Here is a 12,654-nt window from a genome sequence, read left to right on the forward strand (position 1 = left end):
TGGCTCCAAACCTCAATCAGCAAGCGGTCATGAAACGCTCAGGTAGGTCTCAATGGAGAACAGTTCAGCCCTCCGCCCATGCACCAGGACAAACAGAGGACATCTTTCTTCATATGGCATGTCGTCCCTATAGTGTCTAGACTGTACCTCCAGGCCTTAAGTAACTAGAATGAATTACTTTAAGTAGGAGAGACGTTATTGATTGTCTTACGTTGATGGTCCGCCCACTCAATTAATTACAAAACACTATTTTATTAAATCAGAGGAACTCTGTTTGCTGCACATAAATGCATAAAGGCGCACACACACTCTCTTGCTTGCACACACACACACACACACACACACACACACGCACACACACACACACACACACACACACACACACACACACACACACACACACACACACACACACACACACACACACACACACACACACACACACACACACACACACACACAGAGAGACAGACACAGACACACACACACTAGATTGCATATTCTCAAGCATGTAATGGCCTTGTCTCAGCTCGATGCTTTCACCCCATTCATCTCAGTGAGATACACACACGCAGCACTGTACCTAATGAAAGAGGGGATCCATTTGTTCTGCCTGTCACTGGCCCTGGCTCCTACAGACCCAGAAGGCTATATATTTATCCCCCAGTCCAGCTTTCCCTTTTTCTCGTCCCCCTCTCTTCCCCCCCCCCTACCCTCCCCCTTCTTCTTGAGTCATAACTGATTAGCCTTACAGTGCTCTGTCATTTTGTTTATGTGTGGTTGTGAGTGTGTGTGAGAGTTGTTTGTCTCAGTCATTAGTATTTGACTGAGCAAGGAAATCATGCTGTGTGTCTTCTACTACTGTATCTGAGTCTCTCTTCCCTCCTCCTCTCTCCCCTCCTCCTCTCGCCTCTCTCCCCCCTCCTCTCCCCCCCCCTCCTCTCTCCCCTCCTCCTCTCTCCCAGTTTACCAGGGGCTGGCTAGAGCCTGTTTGACTTATTTGGACAGAAGGGTTTAGGTCCAGTGGGATCATTCTTTTCTCTTTCTACAGTTTGTTCTTTTTACCTTTCCATTCCCCCTGGCAGAGATGTAGAGGCTCACTGAAGGATGCTCCGTGAGCCGGCTTAGCTAGAGTGTGTGTGTGTGTGTGTGTGTGTGTGTGTGTGTGTGTGTGTATAGGGATGCATATCTCAGAGCTCCCTCAGTTCCATTCCCCCGTTCTATATTCCTCATCCCCCTATCCGTCCATCTCCATCCTACGAATACCCCATCATTTCATCCCCCTATCCGTCCATCTCCATCCTCCGAATACCCCATCATTTCATCCCCCTATCCGTCCATCTCCATCCTCCGAATACCCCATAATTTCATCCCCCTATCCGTCCATCTCCATCCTCCGAATACCCCATAATTTCATCCCCCTGTCCGTCCATCTCCATCCTCCGAATACCCCATAATTTCATCCCCCTGTCCGTCCATCTCCATCCTCTGAATACCCCATAATTTCATCCCCCTATCCGTCCATCTCCATCCTCCGAATACCCCATCATTTCATCCCCCAATCCGTCCATCTCCATCCTCCGAATACCCCATCATTTCATCCCCCTATCCGTCCATCTACATCCTCCAAATACCCCATCATTTCATCCCCCTATCCGTCCATCTCCATCCTCCGAATACCCCATAATTTCATCCCCCTATCCGTCCATCTCCATCCTCCGAATTCCCCATAATTTCATCCCCCTGTCCGTCCATCTCCATCCTCCGAACTCCGAATACCCCATAATTTCATCCCCCTGTCCATCCATCTCCATCCTCCGAATACCCCATAATTTCATCCCCCTGTCCGTCCATCTCCATCCTCTGAATACCCCATAATTTCATCCCCCTATCCGTCCATCTCCATCCTCCGAATACCCCATCATTTCATCCCCCAATCCGTCCATCTCCATCCTCCGAATACCCCATCATTTCATCCCCCTATCCGTCCATCTACATCCTCCAAATACCCCATCATTTCATCCCCCTATCCGTCCATCTCTATCCTCCGAATACCCCATCATTTCATCCCCCTATCCGTCCATCTCCATCCTCTGAATACCCCATCATTTCATCCCCCTTCCCCTTTTCCTATCTCTGACAAGCAGAAGTGTGCTCCCCCTCGCTCTCTTTCTCCCTCTCTCTCTTTTTTCCTGATCCCCTCTAATGCCTTCTCCTGCCTGTATCTACGTATAGCAACAGGATCCTGCAGGTGTGCTGTTATAATCCTGTCCAGAACCCTTCGCTCCTTTTATCCCACTCCAAACCACATTACTCTCTATACAGAGGCTGCTCTGAAATGGTACCCTTTTCTCTATATTTCCACTACCTTCGACCAGTTCCTATCGGGTTCTGTCAAAGTTAGTGTACTGTATAGGGAATAGTCAGAAATACTTGAAGAAATGAGGAGATGGTAAACTCCATTCGATTCTTATTAACGGTCATTGTATACATTGCTTGTATGTTGTCAATGGGCCGCACTGGGCATTCTGGATAAATGGGAGTCAAGTGGGAGTCCATTTTGCCCTAGCTCAAAAATGTGCATGAATTACGTGAACGAGAAACACAGCATTACAAATATTACCAAGATGTGAATGAATTAACTTGTTCTCTTTAATACCATATAGCTTTGAAATCGTGACATTACGTAGGTAGAAGGGATTGTGTGACCCTTAACTCAGCAACAGCGTGACGCAGCATGACAACGTGAACGCGATGGGTCTACAGTCTGCTGGGCGAGGCAATATACGTTACATTATACATTCATTGACCAATGACATTACCATCTCCTCCTTTCTTCAAGTACTTCTGGAATAGGGTGCTTTTTTTAATCAGACACTGACAAACTTTAACCCCCAGGCACATTACTTCCACTTTCAATTATTTTCGAAGGTAATTTTTCTTGTTTTTCATTTGGGCTAAAAGGTGATAAGAGAGAGAGGCGATGTTGTTATACCCTGGAGTTGTGGGTTTTATTGCATTCTTTCGAGGTTGTTTTATTTGTTTGTTTTTCAGGTTTCGTGTTCTGGTCCCCTGCTAAGACATTAGATTGGGTGATGGTGTGTGTGTGGGGATCAATAGTGTGCTTACGGCAGTGTGCGTGCCACTAAGTCCACACTGTTTCCTTTCTAGGCAGTGTCACACTGAAAGGCAACGTAAACTGTGATTAGCCAATGGAAAGGAGACTAAGTTGCATTGTAAATGGACATGGTTGTCGTGGCGTTGTTTCACCTCTTGCCCCCGGGGTTGTGATGTGTGTCTCTCATAGTTATGCCACTAATAATACAAATGGGTTGCAATTGCATGCCACCTTTGACCCGATCCTTTCTGAAAGCACTCAATGCTCTAAAAGAGCGTTTCATGCCTTATTCAGATGCTCTATAAGAGCGTTTCATGCCTTATTCAGATGCTCTATAAGAGCGTTTCATGCCTTATTCAGATGCTCTATAAGAGCGTTTCATGCCTTATTCAGATGCTCTATAAGAGCGTTTCATGCCTTATTCAGATGCTCTATAAGAGCGTTTCATGCCTTATTCAGATGCTCTATAAGAGCGTTTCATGCCTTATTCAGATGCTCTATAAGAGCGTTTCATGCCTTATTCAGATGCTCTATAAGAGCGTTTCATGCCTTATTCAGATGCTCTATAAGAGCGTTTTATGCCTTATTCAGATGCTCTAGAATGATTGATTTACAGAAGCCATTTGGTGTACAATAACCGTTATCAGGATAACAACCACTTATCCTAATTACGGTATCATGGGGGTCATGTCGTCTTCTTGTAGCGCTATGGGGTCATGTAAGGATACATGAGAAGGGTCACATGTCCCCAAAGTGCTAAATTGCTTCCTATCGCCGTCACTGATTTCAAGGACCAGACCGATCAGGCACCTTTTCAACCATTAGCGGTCATCACAAAATGTGATGAAGGAGGAATGTTTTCTTCCAGATTGGAACTTGAAGATACCTGGGTTTCTTTTCCCTCCTCTACCTGAACTACTTTCCTGCTCTCCTCCTCCCTTCCCCCTCCTCTAACCTCTCCAGGTTGTACCCTCGCCATGCCAGTGCCATGAACAACCTGGGTACTCTGACACGCCACCCAGAGGATGCCGAGCACTACTACAGGACCGCCCTGGACACCAACCCCCAGCACAACAGAGCCCTGTTCAACCTGGGAAACCTGCTCAAGTAGGATATACGCACACACACCTGCATGCATATGCACACACATGCATGGACACACGACATGCGTGCACACACACACACACACACACACACACACACACACACACACACACACACACACACACACACACTGTGCATGCACTCAGAGGTCTCGGCACAAGGCTCGCACCCCATTCATTCGTACACACACACACACGCACAAACACACACACTTTCCCTGCAGCACACTTAAGTGCCAAGATGGCGTAGCAGTCAGACGTCTTGTCGTGTCGTGTCCCTTGTATATATCGTTTTATTTACATATTTTTCTTCGCATATCTTTTAAAACATTTTGCTAAACCTCAACATCTAAATACTCTCCTGCAACCTGCCTCACCCTATGTGGTGTGGATCTGCTTTTTTTCATCTAAAGTATCTATATTTACTTCTGATCCGGAACCCCTCAATTGAAGCTAGCCAGCTAACTACCAGCTATCAGTCAGCAAAACATTGCTAGCGGTCATCAACTAACCTTTAGCTCGGAAAGCTCTCGCCAGTTCGAACAACGCGACTCTAACCAGAGCATAACGGACCTATTATTTTTATCCCCGGACTCCCACCGCAAACGGAACATTTTCATCTGGATCTTCACAACTAGCTAACTAGCTAACCGCAACCCCGGATGACTACTCCTGGCTAGCGTTTCCATCCACTTAGCTTGAAGCTAGCCCGGCCAGAGCTCCTGTGCTACCACCAAAGCATACTCCTGGGCTACAATATCCGGACCCACGACCGGTCTATCGATGTCACCGCATGAAGAGGCATAAACAGACTTAACAACATCGCGACGTCCCCCAAAGGCTAACTTTCTAGCCCTTGCTATCTGCTTGCTTGCTAATTCAGCCTGCTAACTGCTAGCTTGTTTAGCCCCGTTCTACTAACTGCTAGCTTGTTTAGCCCCGGCCTACTAATTGTTAGCTTGTTAGCACAGGCCTGCTAACTGTCTGAATCGCCGTGTCCCAAGCCAGCCCAACCACTCACTGGACCCATATTTACTTTCAATCTCTTTTCGATTTTTAATTCGATTATAATTTCCGGTAATCTGCCTCACCCAATGTGATACGGAATCGTTATTATTTTTGATTTTTAGAACAGATTCAAGAACCTCCAGAAGCTAACCAGCTAACTAGCTACAAGCTATTTAGTCATTGTTAGCCACTGCTAGCGGCTTTTACCTTCTGCACAGCCAGCCATTTTTTTTTTGCCTGGATAATACTCGCCCGTCTAGCTTCCCTGTCCCATCTACCGCTGCCTCCTGGACACTGTGATCACTTGGTTACATAGCTGATGCCTGCTGGACACTGTGATCACTTGGCTACATAGCTGATGCCTGCTGGACTGTCCATTAATCACGGTACTCCATTCTGTTTGTTTATGTTTTCTGTCGGCCCCAGCCGCACTCAGGCTCTGTGTGTAGTTAATCCGACCCTCTCTGCCTAGTCAACGCCATTTTACCTGCTGTTGTTGTGCTAGCTGATTAGCTGTTGTTGTCTCACCTACTGTTTTAGCTAGCTCTCCCAATCAACACCTGTGATTACTGTATGCCTCGCTGTATGTCTCTCTCAAATGTCAATATGCCTTGTATACTGTTGTTCAGGTTAGTTATCATTGTTTTAGTTTACAATGGAGCCCCTAGTTCCACTCTTCATACCCCTGATACCTCCTTTGTCCCACCTCCCACACATGCAGTGACCTCACCCATTACAACCAGCATGTCCAGAGATACAACCTCTCTTATCATCACCCAGTGCCTGGGCTTACCTCCGCTGTACCCGCACCCCACCATACCCCTGTCTGCGCATTATGCCCTGAATTCATTCTACCATGCCCAGAAATCTGCTCCTTTTATTCTTTGTCCCCAACACTCTAGGCCACCAGTTTTGATAGCCTTTAGCCGCACCCTCATACTACTCCTCCTCTGTTCCGCGGGTGATGTGGAGGTAAACCCAGGCCCTGCATGTCCTCAGGCACCCTCATTTGTTGACTTCTGTGATCGAAAAAGCCTTGGTTTCATGCATGTCAACATCAGAAGCCTCCTCCCTAAGTTTGTTTTACTCACTGCTTTAGCACACTCTGCTAACCCTGATGTCCTTGCCGTGTCTGAATCCTGGCTCTGAAAGGCCACCAAAAATTCTGAGATTTCCATACCCAACTATAACATTTTCCGTCAAGATAGAACTGCCAAAGGGGGAGGAGTTGCAGTCTACTGCAGAGATAGCCTGCAAAGTAATGTCATACTTTCCAGGTCCATACCCAAACAGTTCGAACTACTAATTTTAAAAATTACTCTCTCCAGAAATAAGTATTTCACTGTTGCCGCCTGCTACTGACCCCCCTCAGCTCCCAGCTGTGCCCTGGACACCATTTGTGAATTGATCGCCCCCCATCTAGCTTCAGAGTTTGTTCTGTTAGGTGACCTAAACTGGGATATGCTTAACACCACGGCAGTACTACAATCTAAGCTAGATGCCCTCACTCTCACACAAATCATCAAGGAACCCACCAGGTACAACCCTAAATCTGTAAACAAGGGCACCCTCATAGACGTCATCCTGACCAACTGGCCCTCCAAATACACCTCCGTTGTCTTCAACCAGGATCTCAGCGATCACTGCCTCATTGCCTGTATCCGCTACGGATCCGCAGTCAAACGACCAACCCCTCATCACTGTCAAACGCTCCCTAAAACACTTCTGTGAGCAGGCCTTTCTAATCGACCTGGCCCGGGTATCCTGGAAGGATATTGACCTCATCCCGTCAGTTGAGGATGCCTGGTCATTCTTTAAAAGTAACTTCCTCACCATTTTAGATAAGCATGCTCCGTTCAAAAAAATGCAGAACTAAGAACAGATATAGCCCTTGGTTCACTCCTGACCTGACTGCCCTCGACCAGCACAAAAACATCCTGTGGCGTACTGCAATAGCATCGAATAGTCCCCGCAATATGCAACTGTTCAGGGAAGTCAGGAACCAATTCACGCAGTCAGTCAGGAAAGCAAAGGCCAGCTTCTTCAGGCAGAAATTTGCATCCTGTAGCTCTAACTCCAAAAAGTTCTGGGACACTGAAGTCCATGGAGAACAAGAGCACCTCCTCCCAGCTGCCCACTGCACTGAGGCTAGGTAACACGGTCACCACCGATAAATCCATGATTATCGAAAACTTCAACAAGCATTTCTCAACGGCCGGCCATGCCTTTCTCCTGGCTACTCCAACCGCGGCTAACAGCTCCGCCCCCCCCGCAGCTACTCGCCCAAGCCTCTCCAGGTACTCCTTTACCCATATCAAGATAGCAGATTTTCTGAAAGAGCTGCAAAACCTGGACCCGTACAAATCAGCTGGGGTAGACAATCTGGACCCTCTATTTCTGAAACTATCCGCCGTCATTGTCGCAACCCCTATTACCAGCCTGTTCAACCTCTCTTTCATATCGTCTGAGATCCCCAAGGATTGGAAAGCTGCCTCAGTCATCCCCCTCTTCAAAGGGGGAGACACCCTGGACCCAAACTGTTACAGACCTATATCCATCCTGCCCTGCCTATCTAAGGTCTTCGAAAACCAAGTCAACAAACAGGTCACTGAGCATCTCGAATCCCACCGTACCTTCTCCGCTGTGCAATCTGGTTTCCGAGCCGGTCACGGGTGCACCTCAGCCACGCTCAAGGTACTAAACGATATCATAACCGCCATCGATAAAAGACAGTACTGTGCAGCCGTCTTCATCGACCTTGCCAAGGCTTTCGACTCTGTCAATCACCATATTCTTATCGGCAGACTCAGTAGCCTCGGTTTTTCTGATGACTGCCTTGCCTGATACACCAACTACTTTGCAGACAGAGTTCAGTGTGTCAAATCAGAGGGCATGCTGTCCGGTCCTCTGGCAGTCTCTATGGGGGTGCCACGGGGTTCAATTCTCGGGCCGACTCTTTTCTCTGTATATATCAATGATGTTGCTCTTGCTGCGGGCGATTCCCTGATCCACCTCTACGCAGACGACACCATTCTGTATACTTCCGGCCCGTCCTTGGACACTGTGCTATCTAACCTCCAAACGAGCTTCAATGCCATACAACACTCATTCCGTGGCCTCCAACTGCTCTTAAACGCTAGTAAAACCAAATGCATGCTTTTCAACCGTTCGCTGCCTGCACCCGCATGTCCGACTAGCATCACCACCCTGGATGGTTCCGACCTAGAATATATGGACATCTATAAGTACAGTGCCTTGCGAAACTATTCGGCCCCCTTGAACTTTGCGACCTTTTGCCACATTTCAGGCCTCAAACATAAAGATATAAAACTGTATTTTTTTGTGAAGAATCAACAACAAGTGGGACACAATCATGAAGTGGAACGACATTTATTGGATATTTCAAACTTTTTTAACAAATCAAAAACTGAAAAATTGGGCGTGCAAAATTATTCAGCCCCTTTACTTTCAGTGCAGCAAACTCTCTCCAGAAGTTCAGTGAGGATCTCTGAATGATCCAATGTTGACCTAAATGACTAATGATGATAAATACAATCCACCTGTGTGTAATCAAGTCTCCGTATAAATGCACCTGCACTGTGATAGTCTCAGAGGTCCGTTAAAAGCGCAGAGAGCATCATGAAGAACAAGGAACACACCAGGCAGGTCCGAAATACTGTTGTGAAGAAGTTTAAAGCCGGATTTGGATACAAAAAGATTTCCCAAGCTTTAAACATCCCAAGGAGCACTGTGCAAGCGATAATATTGAAATGGAAGGAGTATCAGACCACTGCAAATCTACCAAGACCTGGCCGTCCCTCTAAACTTTCAGCTCATACAAGGAGAAGACTGATCAGAGATGCAGCCAAGAGGCCCATGATCACTCTGGATGAACTGCAGAGATCTACAGCTGAGGTGGGAGACTCTGTCCATAGGACAACAATCAGTCGTATATTGCACAAATCTGGCCTTTATGGAAGAGTGGCAAGAAGAAAGCCATTTCTTAAAGATATCCATAAAAAGTGTTGTTTAAAGTTTGCCACAAGCCACCTGGGAGACACACCAAACATGTGGAAGAAGGTGCTCTGGTCAGATGAAACCAAAATTGAACTTTTTGGCAACAATGCAAAACGTTATGTTTGGCGTAAAAGCAACACAGCTGAACACACCATCCCCACTGTCAAACATGGTGGTGGCAGCATCATGGTTTGGGCCTGCTTTTCTTCAGCAGGGACAGGGAAGATGGTTAAAATTGATGCGAAGATGGATGGAGCCAAATACAGGACCATTCTGGAAGAAAACCTGATGGAGTCTGCAAAAGACCTGAGACTGGGACGGAGATTTGTCTTCCAACAAGACAATGATCCAAAACATAAAGCAAAATCTACAATGGAATGGTTCAAAAATAAACATATCCAGGTGTTAGAATGGCCAAGTCAAAGTCCAGACCTGAATCCAATCGAGAATCTGTGGAAAGAACTGAAAACTGCTGTTCACAAATGCTCTCCATCCAACCTCACTGAGCTCGAGCTGTTTTACAAGGAGGAATGGGAAAAAATGTCAGTCTCTCGATGTGCAAAACTGATAGAGACATACCCCAAGCGACTTACAGCTGTAATCGCAGCAAAAGGTGGCGCTACAAAGTATTAACTGAAGGGGGCTGAATAATTTTGCACGCCCAATTTTTCAGTTTTTGATTTGTTAAAAAAGTTTGAAATATCCAATAAATGTTGTTCCACTTCATGATTGTGTCCCACTTGTTGTTGATTCTTCACAAACAAATACAGTTTTATATCTTTATGTTTGAAGCCTGAAATGTGGCAAAAGGTCGCAAAGTTCAAGGGGGCTGAATACTTTCGCAAGGCACTGTACCTAAGTGTCTGGCTAGACTGTAAACTCTCCTTCCAGACTCATATCAAACATCTCCAATCTAAAATCAAATCCCGAGTCGGCTTTCTATTTCGAAACAAAGCCTCCTTCACTCACGCCGCCAAACTTACCCTAGTAAAACTGACTATCCTACCGATCCTCGACTTTGGCGATGTCATCTACAAAATAGCTTCCAATACTCTACTCAGCAAACTGGATGCAGTTTATCACAGTGCCATCCGTTTTGTTACTAAAGCACCTTATACCACCCACCACTGCGACCTGTATGCTCTAGTCGGCTGGCCCTTGCTACATATTCGTCGCCAGACCCACTGGCTCCAGGTCATCTACAAGTCCATGCTAGGTAAAGCTCCGCCTTATCTCAGTTCACTGGTCACGATGGCAACACCACCCGTAGCACGCGCTCCAGCAGGTGTATCTCACTGATCATCCCTAAAGCCAACACCTCATTTGGACGCCTTTTGTTCCAGTTCTCTGTTGCCTGTGACTGGAACGAATTGCAAAAATCGCTGAAGTTGGAGACTTTTATCTCCCTCACCAACTTCAAACATCTGCTATCTGAGCAGCTAACCGATCGCTGCCTACCTGGTTAAATAAAGGTGTTCTCAACTAGCCTACCTGGTTAAATAAAGGTGTTCTCAACTAGCCTACCTGGTTAAATAAAGGTGTTCTCAACTAGCCTACCTGGTTAAATAAAGGTGTTCTCAACTAGCCTACCTGGTTAAATAAAGGTGTTCTCAACTAGCCTACCTGGTTAAATAAAGGTGTTCTCAACTAGCCTACCTGGTTAAATAAAGGTGTTCTCAACTAGCCTACCTGGTTAAATAAAGGTGAAATAAAAATAAAAAAATAACGAGTGACACAAAGTGCACTCCCTGAGGTTAAATGGCTTACATTAGCAGAATGTTCTTTCTCACCAAGTCATCGCGCTGAGGGGAAATAGTTTAGACACGCAGTGGCGAGCTGTTCTGCTTGTTGCTCAATAGGGCTGTGGTTGTGTGTGTGTGTGTGTGTGTGTGTGTGTGTGTGTGTGTGTGTGTGTGTGTGTTTGTGTGTGTGTGTGTGTGTTTGTGCGGGGTTGTCATATCATCGACACCGCTCTGCTCTACTCTTCCCTGTCACTCTGGCAGAAAGCTGATTGGAAAAACATTTGTTTAACACACAGATAAACAGAGCACTCATGAAATCACTGGGTTGACACAAAGAGGAGGGGCTGCGGGGGGGGGCTCGTTAGAACAACAAAACACTTTCATACACACACACACACACACACACACACACACACCAGGACAGACACACCAGCGCAGCAGACTTGGCATTAGCCGGGACAGTGGGAGATTTCTGTTACTGTTTACTCTCTGCATTATTGCCCCCACCTACTCTCTTCTCATTGATGGGTGTGTACGGTGTTTGTAGTACACACACAGCAGCATTCCTGCTTGCCTGGCTGGCTCTAATGGAGAAACACGGCAATAATGGCAACACAAATTAACTCCATTATTGAGCTACAGATCCATCAACATCAACATTGATGGGAGTGTAAAGTGTTTATTACACACACACACACACACACACGCTAGCCTGGCTAGCTCTAATGTAGAAACACAAATTAACTTCATTATTGCGCTACAGATCCATCAACATCAACATTGATGGGAGTGTAAAGTGTTTATAACACACACACACGCACACACACACACGCTAGCCTGGCTAGCTCCAATGTAGAAACACAAATTAACTTCATTATTGCGCTACAGATCCATCAGGTCTATATTTTCAATTACGACATGTGAACATACAGCCTCGGGCCTAGAGACAGACCCAACATGGATTCCCATTACTCCTGCCGGGCCTGACACCGTTTCCAGGTCATCTACTGTATGGATGTGTGTGTGTGTCAGCAGAAAACGGACACAACATAGCCATATGAGGATGATGATGATGATGTTATTTCAGGTCCCAAGGGAAGAAGGAAGAGGCGGAGGCTCTGTTGAGAGACTCCATTCGGTTCGGTCCACACTTCGCTGACGCCTATTCCAGTCTAGCATCACTTTATGCAGAGCAGGTAATACACACGTACATGCACGCACACACACACGCACACGCACACACACACACACACACACACACACACATGCTTTGCAGGTAATACACACGGCATTCCAGTGATGTCTCAATCTATGCACTGGTTGCATACACACACAAAAATACACACATTCTCTCACATACATACTTAGTATGGACTCACACACACACTTTTGTAAGAGCATGTTAGGCAATGTGAGTTCTGCTATATCTACCCTTCCCTTCCCCCTTTTCCATGGATACAGAATTCAATTAAAATTCGCTGTAGATCGTTATTCTCGCTGCCGGGAACTCCAGTCACTGCGTCATTACTTTGGCTTGTTCAATTAAACACACTCGCTAACTCCTTAACCTTGTATTACCACAGGTTCTATCTAACCGTATCTCAGCATAGCCACAATTTCACACATATCAGCTCATACTTAATAATTCAATATAACTATTTTATTG

General features: G+C 46.2%; 1 protein-coding gene across 2 annotated transcripts in view; it reads left to right on the top strand.

The window, feature by feature from the left end:
- The window catches only part of LOC110490323 (transmembrane O-mannosyltransferase targeting cadherins 1), a 108,957-nt gene that overhangs the window by 82,386 nt on the left and 13,917 nt on the right, over positions 1-12,654 (top strand). For both annotated transcript variants that reach the window (XM_036944636.2, XM_090200449.1), the window contains 2 exons: positions 4,082-4,225; positions 12,076-12,184. In XM_036944636.2, coding sequence (XP_036800531.1) covers positions 4,082-4,225; positions 12,076-12,184 — 253 coding nt within the window. The remainder of the gene's footprint in view (positions 1-4,081; positions 4,226-12,075; positions 12,185-12,654) is intronic.

Source organism: Oncorhynchus mykiss, chromosome 15 (genome assembly GCF_057628025.1).
Source record: "Oncorhynchus mykiss isolate SJ-2025 chromosome 15, ASM5762802v1, whole genome shotgun sequence".
Lineage (NCBI taxonomy): Eukaryota > Metazoa > Chordata > Actinopteri > Salmoniformes > Salmonidae > Oncorhynchus > Oncorhynchus mykiss.